The 22,262-nt window shown below is 42.4% G+C and overlaps 1 protein-coding gene and 1 non-coding gene across 2 annotated transcripts in view; one reads left to right on the top strand and one right to left on the bottom strand.

The window, feature by feature from the left end:
• Positions 1-3,224: 3,224 nt before the first annotated feature.
• On the bottom strand, positions 3,225-3,286 carry LOC114630820. Its single transcript, XR_003712864.1, has one exon. It is a non-coding gene; the product is annotated as a U7 small nuclear RNA (small nuclear RNA).
• Positions 3,287-10,666: 7,380 nt separating this feature from the next.
• Positions 10,667-22,262, top strand: part of Unc13b (unc-13 homolog B) — a 53,726-nt gene continuing 42,130 nt past the window's right edge. Inside the window, exons 1-2 of the mRNA XM_028779039.1 lie at positions 10,667-10,880; positions 18,166-20,691. Coding sequence (XP_028634872.1) covers positions 18,423-20,691 — 2,269 coding nt within the window. The 5' untranslated portion in view covers positions 10,667-10,880; positions 18,166-18,422. The remainder of the gene's footprint in view (positions 10,881-18,165; positions 20,692-22,262) is intronic.

Below are 22,262 nucleotides of genomic sequence, written 5' to 3' on the forward strand. Positions count from 1 at the left end.
TTTTTCCCTTACTGCTTTTAGTATTTTTTCTTTGTTTTGTGCATCTGATGTTTTGATTATTATGTGACGGGAGGTATTTCTGGTCTATTCTATTTGGTGTTCTGTAGGCTTCTTGTATGTTTATGGGCATCTTGTTCTTTAGGTTAGGGAAGTTCTCCTCAATAATTTTGTTGAAGATATTTACTGTCCCTTTAAGTTGGGAATCTTCATTCTCATCTATACCTATTATCCTTAGGTTTGGTCTTCTCATTGTGTCCTGGATTTCCTGGATGTTTTGAGTTAGGAGTTTTTTGCATTTTGCATTTTCTTTGACAACTGTGTCAATATTTTCTACCGTATCTTTTGCATTTGAGATTCTCTCTTCTATCTCTTGTATTCGGTTGGTGATGCTTGTGTCTATAACTCCTGATCTCTTTCTTAGGTTTTCTATCTCTATGTTTGTCTCCCTTTGAGCTTTCTTTATTGTTTCTATTTCCATTTTCAGATCCTGAATGTTTTTGTTTAATTCCTTCTTTGTGTTTTCTTGCATTTCCTTAAGGGATTTCTGTGATTCCTCTTTAAGGGCATCTATCTGTTTACTTGTACTCTCCTGTATTTCTTTAAGGGAGTTACTTAATTCCTTCTTATAATCCTCTATCATCATCATGAGAAGTGATTTTAATTCTGAATCCTGCTTTTCAGGTGTGATGGGGTGTTCAGGGCTTGCTATATTGGGAGAACTGGGTACTGATGATGCCAAGAAACTTTGGTTTCTGTTGCTTATGTTCTTGCACTTGCCTTTCGCCATCTGGTTAACTCTAGTGTTGCCTGCTCTCACTGTGTAAGACTGGAGTCTGTATTTCCAGTTATCTTGCTTGTTGCAGAGCTCCTCAGAGTCCAGATGTCTATGTAGTCTTATGATCCTAATCTTGGTGTCTGCTGCTCTGAGTGCAGTGGCTCCTCTAGGATGACTCAGGAGTCAGTATCTCCACAGGACAGGAGCAGACCAACTCTGTGTCTGCCCCAGCCCACAGGACCAGGCAGGGGAGGAAGGGATGTGGAATTCCGGAGAGGCGGGGTTTGGGTAGCTGCTGTGTCCTGAATGGCCCTGGCTCCCAGATGTGTCTCTGGGGCGGCTGCTCTGAGTGCAGTGGCTCCTCTAGGATGACTCAGGAGTCAGTATCTCCACAGGACAGGAGCAGACCCGAGATCAATAGTTTTGAAAAACTCTGTTTTGTTTTCTAAGTCTGCCATAGGAGCAAGACATTTTACCAACTGAGACTGTATTTCCCATTTTTATAAGAATATTGTCATATTAGATTGGAACCAACCTTGATGACTTCACTGATGGCCTTAATGGCATCTGTAAAGATCCTGTCTCCAAATAAGATTATCACATCACAAGGTTTTAGGAGTTAGGATTTCAAAGTATTAATTGGGAAGTTTTTGTTTTGTTTTATAGTTTGTGGTAGCCCAGTCTTTTAGAACCAATTACAAGAACTATGTAACAAGAATATCTTTAAGTTCTTAAAGCTGAGAAGTTCAAGATCAAAGTACTGGAAAGTTCCCTGTATACACACACACACACACACACACACACACACACACACACACACACACGGGTGGGTGGGGGAGAGAGAGAGACAGAGAGAGAGACAGAGAGAGAGACAGAGAGAGAGAGAGACAAACAGAGAATTTGAGCCACGGGCAGAATTTTTCCCTAATTGATTGATTGGGTAATAAAGACAACAAGAAGCCAATCACTGGGGGAGGAAGAGGTGGGCCTTTTGTGTCTGAGGGAGGAAGAGGTTAACAAGGAGAAAGCAATGTGCCTTTTTGGACTGAGAGATGGGAGCAAAGCAGACAAGATGTAGACCAGGGACTGTTAGATCTGGTGTTGGAATCCACCAGAATCTGCCACTGGAAGATTTCTAACATAGAATAGTTATTGAGTTTAGGATGAGAGATGTTACGCCCAGCAATTGTGTTATCTGTTGATTCTAAACTAAGAATGTCTGGTATTTTCCATTTCACTTCGACTCAACTTTCTAGGGGAAAGGTAATCGAGGTGGAGCCGTGGGTTGGTGAGAGTGCATCCCCAGCTCACCACAGATATTTGGGATTATTGATTGGTTTAGTAGCTGCAGGGGTTAGATGACTGAGAACAGAGGTTCAAAGACATGGAGCTGCTGAAAATTGGGTGGGCCACCACATGGGGATAGCCATGGGGTGGGGAGATGGCTGAGAGTAGCCAGCAAAAACAAAGACTGATTTTTTTAATAGTTAAACACAACAGAGAGAGACAGAGACAGGGAGAGGGAGAGGATACTAGTGTTCAGGTACTATATTCTTTTTTGTCTTATATTTTGAATGAAAATGGCCCCCATAGGCTTATAGGGAGTGGTACTACTGGAAAGTGGTATGGCCTTGTTGGAGTAGGTGTGACCTTATTGGAGGAAGTGTGTTACTGGGGATGGGCTTTGAGGTTTCAGAAGCCTAAGTTAGGCTTAGTGGCTGCCGAGGTCCCTGCCTTGGCTTGGTTGGGAGGGTCCTGAGGGAGGAGTGTTTGGAAGTGGTGGAAGAAACAACTCCAAGTCAGTGATAGGGTGCAAGCTCTGTAGTCTGATCGAGATAGCTCTCTGGACAGCTCTCTGCTCGGGATAGCTCTCTTTTGAATTAATAATTAATAAAACCTGGCATGGGGTTGCTACCCACCTCAGTGGTTTCTGTTATTGAACAAAAGTCACACACTTATTTTAATATGCCTTAAGCAGCACAATAGCTAGGCATTTGCCTACCCTCTATGATGCTAGAATCTACCTCCTACCAATAATTCTGAGTTACTCCTTGCTAATTCCTATGTTCTGTCTTGGCTGCTCTTAACTCCAATTAGTCAGCCACCTGGGCCACATTTTCTTTACCTAGAGCCTTGGGCGCTCTCCTTGTTTCTGTATCCCATGGTGGCCTCTGTCTCTCCTTTCTCCACACTCTCCTAAGGCATGATCTCCTCTTTTTCCCTCTCCTGGTCCCAAGCCTCTGTCTGTCCTCCCCAGCTATTGGCTGCTAGCATCTTTATTTACCAATCAGAACCGATTGGGTTCCAGAAGCTATGTGCAGACCCTCTTGTGCACTCTGTTTCTGGGAAATATAATTATCATTTGTAATACAAGCAGCAGCTACAGCTCTCTGCTCAAGACAGCTCTTGGGTTTTCCAACCAAAGTCAGAAAACCTGCTAAAACAGTTCTTGGGTTTTCAGAATGAAGTCAGAAAACCTGCTAGAAAAATTCTAAAAGGGCTATGTTAGCTTTCTAAGTAGCTTTTTGAGTTTCTGACCAAAGTTAGAAAACCCACTAGAAAAAAAATTTAGGTTTTCTGATCAAAGTCAGAAAACCCACCAAATTAAAAAAAAAAAAAAAAAAGAACTGCAATAGCTCTGTAGACAGCTAATCTTTCACAGACCAAAACCCAGTCTTTCATTTACATATCAATTCAGTAATTTGCTCTAGGTTCCCTTTTGATTATCCCAGGAGTCAGCATTTTATGACCTTAATCCTTTGATTCTTAGAAAAAGACTGCAAGTACATTTTTTAACATAGCAAATGAATTTAGAGATCTGCCTGCCTTTGTAAGTATAAACAATAAACAGCTGGGTAGGATCTTGCTCTGAGATCACCACTCCCTAAATCTCTTTATCTCTGTCCTTAATATCTTTCTGACAAGCTGGCTCATTAGTGCAGCCTTTGTTCTTTTAGGTCTGTGATGCCCCCCATATAACTTGTATTGAGTTCTTATATTTTGCATAGTTGGGAAATCCCATAAAGGACAGCTCTTAACACTGATTTATGTATTCTTGAACTCATTGTTTTCAGAGTTCTTTCCTACAGCCTTAAAGGCTGTCCTGAAGGTCTCAGTATCACAGAGACATATTCTAGCTTCCCAGAATTGTGCTGTTTCTGATTATTATGGAGTCATTAGTCTTGGCAGAGAGGACATTCCACTGAAGTAGGAACATAAAGTAAAATATATACATTATTATACAAACAAGCCTTATGCCTTCATTCATGGAGGCATATGACTTATGTCAACATTCATCGAGGCCCATACCCTGGTGGCCCTGCTCCAGGGGCGGGAATGGTGTCGTGCTGTCCCTCCCTCAACCATGCAGGGCTTAGCAAGCAGCACTCTCTTCCTGCTGCCTGCTGAACCAAATATAGAGCTCTTAGATACCTATTTATCACTGTTTGCGTGCTTCCAACTATGACAACTAAGCCTCTGAACTGTAAGCTAGCCCCAACTAAATGTTTTCTTTTATAAAAATTGCCATGGTCATGGTATCTCTTCACATCAATAAAACCCTAAGACAGAAGTTAGTACCAGGAGTGGGATAGTGCTATGCTAGGTCTGACTCTGCTTTTGTTTGGAGGAATGTGGACTTTAGAACTTTGGATTAGAAAAGCAGTCTAATGCTTAATGTCAGGCTTAATGAGCCATCCTAGTAGGAACATGGAAGACAGTGATACTGAGGTGATTTATACTATGGTGACCTGTCCCAAGATGTTTCAGAAGAGAAGAACTTTAGTATGTAGCCTAGAGATGGTTCTTGTGACATTTTGAAGACCCTGGCTGTTTTCTTCCCTTGTCCAAAAAAATCTGTCTGAGGCTAAATTGAATAGTTATGGATTAACAGCTTTTGCACAGGAGATTTCAAAACAGCCTAGTATTGACTATGTTATGCAATTATTAGTGGCCAGTCTTATGTATATCTATAATAAAAAAGGAGCAAGCTCAGCAATGAAAAACAAAAAATGTACATTTTGAGAATAAAAGGGGCGCTAGGAATTGTACACAAATAAGGAAAAGCCCTATGCTAATTGGAATGAAGGGAGTGGTGACCTCAGAATAAGACCCCACACTGCTAAGCTTCCAACTAGTGAAAAGAAATTTTTTAAAAAGTGAAAAGGAATGAAAGAAAAACAGAGTTGGTCATGGTGGTGCACACCTTTTATTCAAGTACTTCAGAGGCAGAGTCAGGGGGATCTCTGAGTTTATGGCCATTTTGGTTTACAGATAGAGTTCCAGGACAGCCAACCTTAGACAGTAAAGGAAACCATCAAAAATAGAAAGCTTGTGGAAACGTATTTGAATGAGGGGACCACGTTGCAGACCCAGGAAGCAGCCAAACGTGGCTGGCAGCTTCAGCCACGTCAAGGATATAAGAAAAAGGTTATGGAATCTCCCTCTGTGACTAAGGAAAGCTGCTGAGGCCAGGCATGTGTCAGGGTGTCCCTCCATGGAGGTCCAAAGAGGCCATTTCATAAGATATGAACATGAAGCCTGGATTGTCTTAAGAGACCCCAAGATGTTAGAGTTGCCAGAGTCATGGGATACCTGTCAAGGAAAGCTGTTAACAGGGACTGGAACTAGCCCAAGAAAGAGAGATGTATGCTGCAGTCAGTAAGGATGAAAGGAGCTGGATATCTGAACAGTGCTTTGATACCAGACATGGAGATGCAGAGTTCGCTCAACTGGTTTTCATTCTTGTTTGTTCCAATATTTCCTCACTATGCTTCCTTTCTTTCCTTTTAGAATGGTAGTATATATCCTGTGCCATTGTATGTTGGAAGTATATGTGTTTTTTTTTATTTTGATTTTATAGGGGATTACAACTAAGAGATTGCCATGAGTCTCAAAGAGACTTTGGACTTTTAAATATGGTTGAGAATTATAGACATGGGGATTTTTGAGGTAGGGCTGAATGATTTTTGTATTATGATATGGCTATAAGTTTGTGGGGGCCAGGGAATGAAATGTGGTAGTTTGAATGAAAATGTCCCTTATAGTCTTATAGGGAGTGGTAGTATTTTGGGAGTTGTGGCCTTGTTGGAATTGGTTTGACTTTCATGAAGAAGTGTGTCACTTGGGGTAGGCTTTGAGGTTTCAGAAGCCCAAGCCAGGCCTAGTGGCACTCTTTTCCTGCTGCATATGATTCAGATGTAGAGTTCTAGGCTCCCCTTCCAGCACCATACTTCCCATCATGATGATAGTGGATTAAACTGCTGAACAGTAAGGTAGCTTTTGTTAAATGCTTTCCTTTATAAGTTTCCATGGTCATGATGTCTCTTCACAGCAGTAAAATGCTAGCAGAGTTGGGTGAAGATAGCATAAGCATGCATACTCCTTGAAGAGTTTTAAACAAAGATAAAGAACTCTTCAAAAGCCTTTTAATCATTTGGTTCTTAAATAGACATAGCCTTTCGTAGTATAGGCTGAAAACTGTACTATCTGTGCATTTTGCTTATTGTTTCTTTATGTTCAAGGTGCTAATCAGGCATGGTGCTTGACCCGATTGTAGAACTGAAGTTTGTCAGCAGTTTGTGATTCCTTAGGCCTGTCTTGAAGCTTGTCAGGTCTGATTTAGGCTGTGTGACAGCTCTGTCTTAGCACATCAGTGAACTCAGCATATCTCTGCCAGGTTCATCATTCCCTTAGGGTGGTACGTTCCTGGGGCAAGAAAGAAGAACACCTCCCATTGCCCACCATTCTTTGCTTGTATATAGTTTCTGAATAGTTTGTGGATACCACAGTTCTATAAGGAGGGAAAAGATGACTTTTCTCAGCCACCAGAACAAACCATTTTCCCCACGCATAAAAGAAATCCCAGCTGTGTGGCCACATGTCAGCCTCTTCGTGATGCTTCTGGGTTTTCTTAGTGGTAAAGAAGGAAAATAGTCACAAGCTGACTCCTATGTAAAACAGAACTGACTTTTCCCATCGTTTGTATCCATATTTATGACTGTCGTTATGGGAAGACAAGACAGGCACCTGCTCGTCCTGACCCAGCCAGTCTCTGGCAGTGACACCTGAAAATGGACACCAGGCTAGGAGTAGTCATGTTCTTTGCTTCCAACCTAGTTGTATCAGATCTCTGCCCCCATCTCTCTGTCTCTCGACAGAGAGACAGAGACAGAGAGAGAGAGACAGAGAGAGAGAGACAGAGAGAGACAGAGTGCACAATTGATTGATTTAGACTGGTTATTTGAGGAAAAGTTATGTTTAGTGAGGCTCTTCTCAATAACCTTGTGATGCCATGTAATTACTTTAGCTGAGTATTTTGTGCACCAGGTGGTCTTCTGACTAAGCCATCCATTCAGCTCCTCTTTAGAGCTCCTGCCACTGTGAACCTTCTTTCAACACTGCGTGAGTGTCAGTGTCTCATTTTAATTTCCATCTTGACTCATCTGTCTCTAGGCAAAAATCCCTGCAAAGATTTAAATTGGGAACCAGACCTTGAGAATGTCTCTTGAAAGCATCTTACAGTTTCTAGACAAATGCCTTTCCCTTCTTAACCCAAATCTGTTTTCTCTGCTCTGTCCAGCTAACTCCTGAGCAGGCTAGTTTTGGGGATGTTTAACAGCTCAGGTGGGTACTGTGCTATTTCTTACTCAAAGAAAGGACCTTATCTTCTTAGGATGTCTAAGATTGTTGAGGATCAGTTCCACAGTGACAAAGGGAGCTCTACTGTTGCTCATACAGCCAAGGAAACAGAAATGTCCTGCCCAACCACAGGAGATATAATTATTTTGTGGTCATATGATGTCTGAAACTAAGCCCTGTAAGATTATAGCTGAACAGGCTGGAGAGATGGCTCAGTGGTTAAGAGCACTGACTGCTCTTCCAGAGGTCCTGAGTTCAAATCCCAGCAACCACATGGTAGCTCACAACCATCGGTAATGAGATTGGATGCCCTCTTCTGGTGTGTCTGAAGACAGCGATAGTGTACTCATAAATAAAATAAATAAATAAATCTTTAAAAAAAAAAGATTATAGCTGAAGGAGCCTCCTCTTTGTCACTAGAGCTTACGCTGATTGTTCTTTACCACATTTTATCCTCTGTATTAGTTATTCCATTGCTGTGACAAACTACTTGATGAAAAAAATTAGCTTCTAGAGGATTGATTTATTTTGACTCAGTTTGAGGATACAGTCTAACATAATGTGAAAGGCATGGTGGCAAGGGCATGAGACAGCTGGTCACATCTAGCTAGCAGGCAGAGAAGATGCTGGGGTCTGGGACTGCAGACCATGGAATGGTGCCACTTGCATTCAGGGCAGGTCTTCCCACCAAAAAAATGCCTTCACAGACAGACCCAGAGATAATGTCATCCAGATGATTCTAAATCCTATCAAGCTGACAAGATTAACTATCACACCCTTCTTGCTCTTGCTTAAGCATGGGCCAGGCAGTGGTTAGCACAAGAATAGTTTGTAGTCAAAGACAGGAACACTTACATGAAATTTGAAGGCTCTAATGGGAGATAACAGACTTTGTTGTGCTTCCTGATGTCTTAAACATATCTTCCATGATCTGAGACATTGTTTTTCTATAAAACCAAAGTTTCTTAGGAAAGGGGCTGGGTACATTTGGACAGATGGACAAGACAGGGTCCATTAGCCTTTGTAACACTGCCTGAGGCCCCTGGAGCCCCGCTGGGGAATGGGGCGTGAAGAGGATAGGCAACATTCTGGCTCTGAGAATCTTCCTTGTTCTTGATAATGTGAGCTTTTCCTCAATTTACATTGCCTGGACCTTGTAAGGACAGTTACCACTCTTTATGCTTAGCTGCAGAGCTGGGGAAGGAATTCTGATTTAATCAGCCTTCCCTCTATTTGTGTTAAACCCTGTACCTCTCCTGGCTTAAGCCTGGGAAACTCCACAGTAAATTGGCTGTGATTCCACTGAAATTTGACAGTTTTCAAGTTATTTTCTTCCTCTGTATTTAGATGTGGTTCTAGTCGTGCTGTCAGCCCTTATCTCTTCTGTCGTCAAGCCAGCTCCCAACTGGGTTAGGAGGTATCCGCACTGCTGTCAGCACTGGCTGCATAATGAGGTGGATGGTTAAGAAATGGCTTGTTTAGCATCTTTTAGAATCTAATTTTTCTGCCTTGACTGAGGGGGAAGCAATGTTATTGGAAGAAGGCAGCAAGGAGGCAAATGTTGGCTCCAAAGCCAGCCCTTTCTCCTTGGGATCTTGGATAAGATCTGGAAATCATGACTGATTTAAAATCTTGTTTTGAGGCAGACATGATGGCTCAGGAACATATAATCCTAGCACTAGGAGGCTGAAGCAGGAGGATCACTGCAAGTTTAAGACTAGCCTACCTACAAAGTAAGACACTGCCTCAAAAAGCCAAAATTAAATTAATAAAAGCTTTGACAGTGACAGATCTTAGGATAGTCCCCATTGACATATGCCACCGGGTTTCTGGGCTAGATGGACAAGATTCTTCTGTGGATTGTCACAGGAATGTAATGCTGAATCAATGAAGTTTGCCTCCTCAAATTCACTCTGAGGCCTGAGGAAGAGGAAGGCCTTTTCTCATTGTGCCAGGCTCAGGGAAGGCAGAAGAGAAGCAGGGTAACTGGGTTGTCACTGTAGTTCAGGGCTAGGCACAGCAGTGTTTCCCCATCTTTGGCTGGAGAGTGGATGAAGGCAATGTCTCATGTATCTGGTACTCTGTGTCCCAGAGTTTCAAGGATACCTATGTTAAACTAGGTTAAATTATGTTACAGCAAGCGATTTGAGTGTTCTTTGAAAATAAAGATACTTGATTTCCTAGTACATTCTACCTAGACTTGTAGAATTGTTGGGGTTAGAACAGCATGAGAACCACTCAACTAGAAAATCTCCATAGAGATGGGCCTGTTATTGGTGCAGGCAAGCTGGGATATTGGGGACCATGAAAATAGGGCTCTGCACCTCAGACAGCTTTTGATGGATGTTATATCAATTTGGATTGCCAAGTTCAGAATTCTGGATTCTACAGTAGCCTTTCGTCTTGACTGCTGTAATTGAGAGTTCGTTTTGGTTTACTCAAAATAGTAGCTGTTCAAAGAAACTGCTTGAGGGTGTGAACTGGGAGAAAATGGCACCATTTGCACTTGGCACTTAGGCACTGTCTCTGTCCTTCAGCTTCTCTTCTCTAAAGGCTGATGGCAGATGTGGTGAACCAACCCAGAGCTTATTTTAGTGGAAGAGAAAACTGTCTTTGTATTGTGCTCTAGCAATTTCTTCCCATATTCTGAGTTCCCCTGAGATTTGGAGCTCCTCAACATATAGGGCTCTGTGCCACATCTTTCTTAAATCTATAGCTTAGACAGGAGGGAGTTATATAGATAGAAGAGAATAAAGAAAGAGAGGGAGGAAAGAAGGAAGAAAATGGGGGAGGGGAGAGAGAGTAAGATTTATATTTAGCAAGAGGGAGAGACGCTCACCAAGGGTGTGTGAGTGAGCTTGCTGGCAGGATTGTGTGTGCGTGAGTGTGCTGGGAAGGGGGTGTGTGCCAGCAACGTGTGAGGAGGGCTGGTGCCCTATGGGAGGGTGCAGGCAGGCAGGAAGCAGCTGGAGAGGAGGAGGAGCAGAAGCGGAGCCGGAGCTGCCCTGCTTTCCTCTCAGTCTCAGAGCTGAAAGGATTGAGTTAGCATTCCACATCCAGTTGAAGTTTGGCTGCTGTTGCCTTCAGCAGCCTGGTCTTCAGAATCCACCCTTAACAGCAAGGTGCGGACCAGACTGGATTCCTAGATTTGCAGCCACCAGACTCCCGCCCCGCCTTCTCTGAGGGGATTTCTGTGCTAGGCATTGTTCCTATCATCAACTTTGCACTGAGGAGCCAGCCAGCTGGGTGCAACTGAGAATAATAGCTCCTTGGCTCTGGCTTAGGCATTCGGCTGTGCTGTGGCTCAGAAAGTTCATCCTGTGGCTTCCCTATCAGTCTAAGGCGTGCTTCCGAATGGATTACTTCTTAAAGGCAGCGCTTGCATTCTAAAACTTGAGAATTTGTCACTTTAATGGTTTTTTTCCCTTTTTCATTTCCTTAACCTTATTTTGGTTTCAGCAACAAGGTAAGTGATATTGAATATATGATTGACTCTGAACGACAAGCAGGGACAAAAGCAAAGCTTTTGTGGGTGGAATATGGAACAGCTACATTAATTATGTAACTGCTTGAGCCAAGTTGCTGGTGGGGGTCATTATTATGAATGAATAACAGCATACTCAGCACTGGTGGTAGAATCTTCACATGCACGTGTTTATGTGCTGGTAATCTGGCCATACATTCTTCCTGGGCACTCTGCTGTACGTCTACAACTAACCTATCCATCCCATTGGATGTGTGCATAGTTTCTGTCTTGATATGTCTACGTGTGTTTATAACTTACCCACCTGTATATGTCCTCTCCTGTATATACATTGCATAGAGACAACCTTTTTATTCCTCTTATATGAATATATATAAGCTATCTCTACCTCTTTTTACATCCATATGTAGAGATCATCTGTCCCTCCGTGCATTTATACATTAAGAAATCTTTCAATCTTTCTTCTGTACATGTATGGGGCTATACTTTCCTATCTGATGTGTACATGCCTCTCGTGTGCAAATACCGTATAAACATAAATGTCCGTCCTGGGTTTTCCCATCCTTGAGTGTGTATACACATGCATATAATTTGTCTATTTATGTGTATAGTGAAAGAGTCCTAACTTTGTAAATTAAAACTTACTTATTACTACCCTTTCTCAGTGACCTTGGTCAAGTCTGACTCACCCTCTCACTCTGTCTTTTATGAAATCAAAATAATAATTCTTCTTGGCTTATAGAGTTGCAATAATAAGTGAAAATCATGTAAACTGAAAATTCAAAATAAATGAATCTTTTGCCATCATTATTTGCTCCTTTAGTGGACCTTGGATCTAGCTGCATTGAGATTCATGCAAGGTCTCCAAACCTTCCATGTGAATGGGTAGCTTCCGTTGAAGTAACTATGTTTGTCTTGTAGTTTTGCCCAGAATGTTGGAAAGAAGCTACACAGAGCTACAGGATATTGAGAAATGGTTGGATTAAGAAGGAAAAAAGATCTCATCTTTTGCAGTTAAGAATTGATCTTTGGTTCTTTGCAGCCTTAAGGAGGATTGAACCGTCCACAAACAGAAATGAGCTACTTCCAATTAGATCAAAGTAAACAGGTTAAAAAGATGAGCAAAATAATAGAGCAGTTTGCTGTCGCTAAGATGACACTGCTTTCTGCACAGAGCACCTGCTGTCAGGTTTTGAAGGCTATTTAGAATATTCCCTACCCCAGATTTCTAGATTTATGTTGGCTAATATGGTAGCTGGTATACAGGCCACATATGACTATTTATTCTATTTTGATTTAAAAAAAAAAAAAAACCAACAGAGTCTTATTAGCTCAGATTGGCCTTGAAGTATCTACAGAGCTGAAGATGACTTTGAAATCTTGCTCTCCTATCTCCTTCTCCCAGGTATTGGGAGTGGGACAGTGAGTTGGCTCGGTGGGGAGAGGCACTTAATTTCATGTCTAATGGTCCCCAGATCCTACAAAATGAGAACCAGGTCTCACAGGAACCATGGCACATGTACACACACACACACACACACACACACACGCGCGCGCGCTCGCATGTACCAAATCCCACAAGAACCATGGCTCATGTATAACACACACACATGCACACATACTTGGATTATAGGCAGGTGCTACTATGCCCAGCTAGTTAGTGTATGTTGAGATGTGCTAGATATAATATGACTCAAGGATTTAGTATAAAAAAGAATATAAATATACAATTAATGATTTTATATTGATTACATGTTGCAATAAAATTTTGGATTTGGGGTTAATAACATATTAAGATTAATTTTACATGTTTCTTTTTACTTTTTATATGTCTGCTAGGGAACTTAAAATATACACGTGGCTGAGATTATATTTCTGTTGGGAGAGTGCTGCTCTGGCTCATCATCAATGCAAGGACCAGGGACGCTTTTCTTGCTGGAAGGGCAAGTGGAAGCCCATCAAGTGGGAGCCCATCACCATACCATCCATTACCACAGCACCCATCACCACACTACCCATTATCACAGCACCCATCAATCATCTGTACAGCACCCATCACCACAGAGCCCATCACCACAGCACACATCACCACAGTGCTCTTCACCACAGTGCCCATCACCACGGCACCCATCAATCACCACAGAGCCCATCATCACAAAGCACATCACCACAGTGCCTATCACCACAGCACCCATCACCACAGTGCCCATCACCACAGCACCCATCAATTACCACAGAGCCCATCACCACAAAGCACATCACCACAGTGCCTATCACCACAGCACCCATCACCACAGTGCCCATCACCACAGCACCCATCAATCACCACAGAGCCCATCACCACAAAGCACATCACCACAGTGCCCATCACCACAGCCCCCTTCACCACAGAGCCCATCACCCCAGCACCCTTCACCACAGAGCCCTTCACCATAGTACCATGGTCCCCTTCACTACAGAGCCCTTCACCACAGTACCATGGTCCCCTTCACTACAGAGCCCATCACTACAGCACCCTTCACCACAGCACTCTTCACCACAGAGTCCATCATCACAGCACCCATCACCACAGTGCCCATCACCCCAGTGCCCATCACAGCAGCACTGGGGCTTCTCTTCACTGGCCTCATATGCTAGACAGATATTAGCTAACTGGCAGCCTAGTAATTTTTTTTTTTTTTTGGTTTTTTCAAGACAGGGTTTCTCTGTGTAGCCCTGGCTGTCCTGGAACTCACTCTGTAGACCAGGCTGGCCTTGAACTCAGAAATCCGCCTGCCTCTGCCTCCCAAGTGCTGGGATTAAAGGCGTGCGCCACCACTGCCCGGCTAGTAATTTTTGTTTTAAATAAGTTTCAGGAAATTATGAATAAATGTTATTAAGAAGAGATTTCCAACTTAGTTTTATAATGGAAACAGGTTGTTGGTCATTAGTCTACAAGGAAACCTGGATCTTGAAGTTTTCACATTGTCATGGAAACACAGGTAGATCAGAAAAAGTAGGAGATTTGGATTTTAATCCAGATACACCATCAACTCCTCATTCTTCCCATGGCAGTGAGGTCTCACTGTGTGGTAGGCTCTGTGCTTTCCAGTGAGACCCTGTACCAGGCATTAGGAATTTGGAGATAAAGAACATTTATTTGGTAATATGGTTTCTATCCATTGTGGGACCTTAAACAAGAATCTTCCCCTCAATAGGAACAAGGATGTCCTTCTATTTCAAGGGTCCTGATCTTGGCAGGTGGGCTTTTGAGAAGCAGGAGTACTTGCTCCACCTAGTACTTTCAAATTAAAAATTTAGAAAAAAAAAATGCTGCAGTAGCCAAACAGAGCCAGTCCATGGGCATAGGAATGTTGAGAAACTGCAGAGCTGGGACCAGATTAACTCTTGCTCTAGGGCATTTTCATTTCTTTGTACTAATCTTGCTCCTTATGCTGTGGGCCTTGATACCTCTGTGTGTCTCTGTCTCTCTCTTTTTTTCTGACAAGATACTCTAGGAATTGACTCTTTCCCCAAAATTGACATTCTAAGAGTACCCCACCTGCTATGGGCTGTGGCTGCTCTAGAAATCTCTCCTCTTACCATACTCACCTCACAGCATAATTGGTAAATGGCCTAGGGATCATATATCCTTGATTTTGAGGGGAGGGGTCCTCAGCATTTTTGGCCTCTGTCCTTAAGATCCTTTCACAGAAATGAGAGGCTGGTTGATATATGTGTTTATAGAATCTTTGCCTGTTTCCCAGAGGCCCGTGGTTGTTTCCTTCAAGCCAAAATTTGGGTCAGAGGCATTTTTTTTTTTACAAGAAACAGTCACGTTCTTAATCATGTCTATCTGACAAGTCAGAGAGAGGGGTAAATGAATCAACCATTTAAGAATACTGAGACGTGTTTCTCTTGACATGGTTTTAGTAGGTTAGTGCTGATGAAATGCAGTTTACCCACTCCCTACCCTAATTCTTAGTTTTCCATCATTAAATCTTTAGCTTTCTGGTTACTTCAGTTTCCTTTCCTGTGTCTCCTTTTGAAGACAGCTCCTGAAGGACAGACTTATTTTTTTCCAGCATCAAGCATTCCTTAGGGAAAAAAGCCACAAAAATATATGCATGTTTCAGAGTATGTGCATGAAGTTGATAGACTCGACTGCAGTGGATAGGCCAACATACAGGCAGAATGACGGCAAAAACTTCAATGTTAACCAGGGGCCTGGGTTTAAGCAGAGGATGCACCAAAGCCTTCTTATTCCATCCTCAAGGAAACAGTCTCTATGACCTTACCTGTCCTGGTTTTGTGTATCATTTCTTTTCTTTTTTTTTAAATTATTTTTACTGGATATTTTATTTATTTACAATACAGATGGACAATAAACACAAATAGTCAAATAAAAAGCAAGGCATTGAACCCAATTACATGAACACTCTCATGATCACTGTTTCTAAGGGCTTATCAAGATGACCAAAGTATCTGAGCCTACTTCCCTGTCCTAGCCCAAGGTCATTTTCATGTCTGAAGCCTACTTCCTTGTTCTAGCCTAAAATTTAGATTCCTGTCTGAAATTATTTGGCATAATTCCAACACCTCTTGGGAGCTTATGAATTTCAAGAATGTTGCTCTGCTAAGTGTTGTTGCCATAGATACTGCAGATAAAATTATCCATGGTCTGAGGTCAGTATTTCTATTTTGGTCAAGCTTCAAAAATGGCATATATAGCTTGATCATGCTAGCCCTTTTTGCCCTGGGAATACTTTTATTCTTGCCCATTGTGTTAAAGCTTTTCTTTAACAACGTCAGCATGTTGGCAGCCAAAGTACATGGCTTGAACCTGAAAATGGACCCCCAGACAGAGTTATTCAATTAACAGGCTGACAAGCCAAGGACGGGTAAGATTCTACACAGAGCCTTACCAACCTAAGACAGAAGTGCATTGCTTTTGATAATACATATTCAATGATGGGTAAGAAAGGTATTCTTGTCAGTATCATTTCTTTCTTATTCTTTACTGCTGTAGTAAATGCTAACTTTTTACATTACAATGTGTCAGTAACATATATCACTTCATATTATCATTCATTCTCATCTATTCTCCATCTCCCTAACTGTAATATATTAAAGAGTAGAGACTGTTTCTTATATTCCTGACATTTAGCTTAATACCTGGTATCCGCTTTATGCATTTATTAACTCAAGTTGACTTGGAGATGAGATTGTCCTTCCACATGGCCCTTGCCATTCCATTCAGTAGTAGCAAAGAGAGATTTAGGAAGAAGGCTGGCTTGAGTCTCCTGGCTCCATAGGTTGCCCATTTTCTGATAGTCCATTGAGCTCCAAGCAGAGTGACTAAGCAACCCTCAGGTAATACAATGAACTTATTTCCTGCCTCAGAGCCTAAAATCCAGGATGACCAAGTAGTTTTGGTGCCATTCTGGAACATGTATGTCCAGCGGGTAATTCTTAAATTTACTTCATAGAGAGGCAGTGGCTACCAATCAAAGAAGGTTTGGATGGTTTTGCATGTTTGTTTAAAATGGAAGCAAGCCTCTGTTTGGAACTGGGAGAAGCTGCTATGAGCCTGGTTTCTTGAGATCCAACATAAAGTAGTAATGGGTGTATTGGACTTGTTTGTGGCCTCACAAAATATGTAATTGACTTAGATGAAAAATTCCTTGATAAAGTAGAGTTCTTATAGGAGTGGGAGAGAAGACAGGGAGATAGGAAATGGAAATTCATATAGTTTCTGCCTCTTGGTTCTTGACCTGGTTATCTCCCATAAAAACACCAGCTTGCCAGGCAGTGATGGTACATGCCTTTAATCTCAGCACTCAGGAGGTAGAGGCAGGAAGATTTCTGAGTTAAAGACCAGCCTGGTCTACAGAGTGAGTTCCAGGACAGCCAGGGCTATGCAAAGAAATCCTGTCTCAGAAAAACAAAAAACAAAAAACAAAAACGAACAAAAAAAAAACCCAAAAAACAAAAACAACAAAAAAAACCCCAAGACACCAGCTCATCTTTCCCCATGTCCTATGACTTGTCCTGCTTCTCTATTCAGGGAGGTGCAGTACTTTTAAATTTCAGGCTCATGGACTCATTGTAGATTAGGTGACCATCAGGTCAGCTTTTGTTCTTTAAGGCAATTTCTCTCTTTTAGTAAGGATTTAGAAGACTTAAAATCATTAAAAAAAAAAAAAAGCCAGGGAAATGATCCCATGTCAAATAACTTAATGGTAGTGTGCCTACTAGCCCATCTTGTCTCTTTCAGGGCCCTCTCAGGTCTCGCACGGCCATAGAGTATTAGTATCCCCATGTATCTCCTAAGTCTCTGTTTTCCCCTTGTACTTTTCACTCTGTTCTTCCCAACATTTTGCATCTTCCTAATAAAAAGGAAATGTGTATAAGATAGTAATCCATTTCTGTCCTACCAGTATCTTAAGGTACCAGGAGCAAGAATGATATAAGTGTAGCCTGCACAACTGTTTTTGGAGAACAGCAAAGTACCCTGTGTAATACAGCCAACTTTCTGCTTGTGCCATGCATCACTGTGCCCTGACCAGTCAGAGGGTTAGCATCCTGCTGTTACTTGATCAGTACAGTCATGTCGACAGTGCCTTGCAGGATCCATTGACCCTGTAGTGAGTTTACTATTTGTAGGCCTTTAGCTGTCTGCCCTATTAGACTTAAATCTGAATTCTGGGCATTGCTGCATGTATACTTTACCACCTCATTCTGGAATTAGCTGTAACAGTAACTTTTCCTCCTTCAAAAACTTGCCATGGTCTCTTTTCCAAGTGAATGGTTGCTATCACCAAACAATGATGAACTGTAGAAGATCTGAATCCTCACCAGAAAAAAACAAAATGGATAGGAAAGAAATATCTCATGTTTGTCTTTTCATTTTGTGTGTGGATGTTAAACATATACTTGTTCATCCCTGAGTCAGATTCCAGTGCTGAATTTTGTGAAGGTTTAACTATGAAGTCACCAACTGACCTTACTTTTCCTTACTCACTTCCCAGCAGCTTGTCTCAATACTGTCTTTGAACTTGTTAAGAACATAAAAGACTTGATTTGGTTTTGAATCAATATTTTAAATTGAGCCAAGGAAAGAGCACTGCTGCCTACAGCCTTTAAGGCAAAGGTTGGAGGGCTGCTCAGGCTGAATTCTTACTGTCTTTGAAGGCATTGTTCTTAGCCCTGCTTGACAGCATGGTCATATTTAAGTTTCCTGTTTCTCTTTTATCTGAGTGTACTGTTCTTTTTTCATGAGCTACAGGATAAAAGCCAAGCCAGGATCCAGAGACATGTGTCAGGTTTGAGGCCTATACGTGAGGTCACTCCAGGCAGTACTGTGGCTAAGCCTAGAGCTTCAACTAGCAATAGTTGCTAAAAAGCAATCCAGAAAGAGAAAGGAAGGAAGAAGGAAAGAAAAAGAAGGACTAGGCTCTTCCACGGCCATTTCTATTCAGCATTCTACCAAGAAAGGAGGAAAGAGAAAGAAGCAAATAGCCATCACCTCTCCTGAGGGGGAAAATGAAGCGACTCTTGCGAGAGTCTGAGGAAGAAATCATGCTGACATTGGGACCTTCATCCAGCCTCTCACCAGATAAGGTTAGGGCAGAGGCTATATGTAGTGTCAAGAGCAAGTCCACAGGTCCTACTGGGTCCTTACCAGAGGATAACTTCTCACCCCCTTGCTGTGAGTCAGCAGACTCCACTATTGGAGAGAGAGATGGGGACCTGGCCCAACTTTGTAGCTTTGAGCAGCAAGCCAATAGCCAACCTTCTCTGGCCTCCACTGCTTGTGCTTCAGGGTCTGATTCTCGGGAACTCTCACCTGCCAGTATGACAAGCTGTTCAGAGCCTTCAGAGAGAAACCAAGCAAGGCTCATTTTTCCCAGAAGTCCTGGCCAAAGGTGTATGCATGAACATCAAGAGCCTCTGGGAGATGTAGTAGAATATATCATCAGAGAGCTGCAAGGTATCAGTCGTCTTCAGTCTGAGATTGCTGAGTTGCAACAGCACTTGAACCAAGTCCAGGGCTCTGTGGACGAAGTGTCTAGCTGTGTAGATTCAGTACTGAGTGAAATAGAAGGCCTGCACGTGGGCAGCAGCTCTTTGGGCAAAGTGTGCAATGGGGAAAAGGCCCAGGAACTCCATGTAGAAAGATCCAGAGAGGAAGCCATTCTTTATCTGTATGGACTTCCTGAACATGATGGGGAAAACACTGTGGAACTGGTGGACAACTTTCTAACTAAGCACCTCTGTGTTAATGGCATGCAGTGCAACAGGTATATCCAAGAGGCATACAGGGCAGGCACAGCTCCTGCCCCCCGGCCCACTGTGGTGAAACTTGTCCATCTAGAGCACAGAGACCTCATCTTGCAAAAATCCATCCTTTTGCAGAGTGTGGGGGTCAGAGTTGCTACCAGAGAAGAACCAGTCTGGCCAGAAGGGTGTAAGAATCCCACAAAGGAGTCTCTATCATGCTTGCAACAACATCAAGACCACAGTTGGAACTCTTTAAATCAGGGTAAACCAGGTCTTCAGCTAGAAACAGGGAACAGAAGACAAATGATGGAACCACACCAGATGAGGACTCAGGATCAACATAGAGAACCCCAGGCTTCTGAGCATCAAGGCCTTCATTATCTACCAAAGGATGGCTTAGCAAAGCAGAGTGATGTGTCTGAGCTGCAGGATAAAGTAAAAGGGACATCAGGAGCATCCCAGGTAATCAGTGGTCGTTGTGGTGAACTTCCTCTCCTCCATCAACTTGAGGGGTCTTCCTCAGTGTTAGTCTCAAAAGAGGAAGATTGTGGAAAATTACAGATTTTCAAACAGGGCAGCCAAGAACATGAGGCATGTAATGTGACAAAGCTACAAAGAGATTACAACAATACAATTAAGGGCAGCAGTTGTCTTTTACTGTCTGGACCACTGAAAGCAGAGACAGTAAACACAGAGGACAAGATGCTAGGCTGTGAAGTTGGACTTGATATTCTGAGCCCAAAGCAGCTGGAGGACCTTTTGGCAGACAAGTCTAGAAGGCTTACGACTCTGAGTCCTGACAGCACAGTGCAGGAAGTGATGATAGGGCCTGAGACTTTCAGTGACATGGTTCATATTGATCTGAATGAAGAAGAGAACTGTACTGCCCGGGTCCTTAAGAATGTCTTTGATAAGTCTTCCTGTGTTCTGGGTGGCTCCCAGGAGGATGAAGATGTAGAAATTAAATTTCACACAACTAAGCTGAGTCGAGCAATCCACCACTTCCGTTTGGCTCTGCAGGGCGTATTTCAGAAGCTGGATAACAATGGATCCATCAGTCCTGAGGACCTGGAAAGCAACGAGAGTGGTTCTCAGTCAGAGAACAGTGACAGACTTCTTTGGACAGTAAGTTCAGGAGGTGCTCACGATTGTTCAGTGGAGAGTCCAGCAAGTCAGGGAAGTGAGAGCTTGCTCAGTGTGGTCTCTGGTGGAGTAGGCATCTCTATACAGGGTGATCAGACACCTCAAGCACCAAGCAACTTCTCTCTTGCTTCTAACAACTTACCTCTTGCAAACTCATTGCTCAGTTTCCCTCTAGCCCCATGTCTGGGAAGTGAGACTTGTTCCAGACCTGACTCTCCTAATCAAGGCAAACTGAGTTTAGAGCAAGTATGTGCAGAGACCATTTACCTTAACAAATGCATCAACAATTTTAAAAACGTTCTAAGAGAAAAAAGACTGAGGCAGAAAAAACTTCTGCAAGAGCTAGTACAGACGGCAAGTCATCTTTCAGTAGAAGACATCCCCTCAGGTACTCTGAGTGTCTGTGGAATGGGACCCCACTGGCTCAGTATGGCATTCGTCTGCATTGTGGTGGGCTTAAAGAAGTGATGTGGTTGGTCCATAGCTTGAATCAATGTAGATTATTTTAATTCAGACTTTAAGCAAATCTTTGGAAAATAGAAGGAAAGAGGGTGCTAAGGTTAGGAGGGAGGTTCTAGTTCCTGTCCTAGGCCATTTCCAGTCTTTTGGGGGACCCTGGGAAGTAGCCATTCAAAAGAGAGAGGACCATTAGGGTCACAGCAGGCTGTAGTTTAGATGTGGGAAGCAAGAGTAGGGAATAAAGAACATTTATTCCTGGGTCCCACAGGGGCAGGAAAAGAATCCTATGTTGCATTTTAAATGCCTTTTCACGGTCTTCTTTGAAAGATTCCCATCTCCCTAGTAGTTGATGGTACTTCCCCCATGGTCACAGGAAATGTCTGTGCCTCTACCTGTCTCCGTCCTAGTTCTGGCCTTACTCACACTGAACCTTACTTCTGAGTTGGAGCATCTAGAAGCTGCCAGTTTAGCAGTGCTGACCCTGTCCGAGGGCCCAGCAACCCTCCATGGCTTCCATTCCCTGTTAGCCGTCCCTAGCTACCTGAGAAGTAAAACAATGGTATTTTTAACTGCAGGAAATAAAAGAATTTGTTTCTAGGCAGTATGGAAATCTGTAGTTTTACATTTTCTTCTCCCAATCAAAATTAAATTTATCCAAAGAGCATATGCTATATTTATCCAATTTTAAATGTAAATGGGGTTATCCTCTTTTGCATATAACCTGATTAGGTTTCCCAAGACAAAATTACAATGAGGAAGTGTATCTTATTGCCAGAAGTGTAAGGGAAGAAGCATATCTTACTGGCAGAAGTGTAAAGAGTCAGGTACTCATACAATGTTGATGGGATGCGATGGGATGAGATAACCTCTAAGGAAAGCATGTGGGAGAATGTATCAGCGTTATAAATATATGCACCTTTAGAGCCCTCAGCCTCGCTTCCAGGAACGTATCCTGCAGACATATTTCTACATGTGGAAGTGGCATATGTACAAGGTTATTTTTGAAGTATTGTTTTAAATAGTAAGGATTGAAAAACCACCTAAATGTCCTTTAAATATATGGTGAAATAAAATTTTGGCACACAGAAACAATGGGATGCAGTACCATGTAGGTATAAAAAAAAGGTGGGGTAGCTCTTTATTCAAATGGAAAGCTATCTAATCTTTGTCAACCTAAAAAAAAAAGAGCATAGTGCAGAATGATGTGTATGAGATGCTTCTATTTCTATAAAAAGAGAGAAATAAACACACCCCCTTAGGGCCTATTGTAGTATATAATATTGAGGAAAAGATACTTGAGAAACTAGTTTAGTCATGTATTACTTGACAGAAATGCAGCCTGAGAAATACACTATTGGTAACCTCCTGATTGTGTGAGCACTAAAGTATATACACGAACCTAGATGGTATATAGTCTACAGTAGACCAAGGCCATGTGACATAAACACGGTTAAATGTATGCTGTTGTTCACTGGAATGGTATGTAGCACATGGCCATGT

This window comes from Grammomys surdaster, unplaced genomic scaffold (assembly GCF_004785775.1).
Source record: "Grammomys surdaster isolate TR1022 unplaced genomic scaffold, NIH_TR_1.0 344, whole genome shotgun sequence".
Classification (NCBI taxonomy): Eukaryota; Metazoa; Chordata; class Mammalia; order Rodentia; family Muridae; genus Grammomys; species Grammomys surdaster.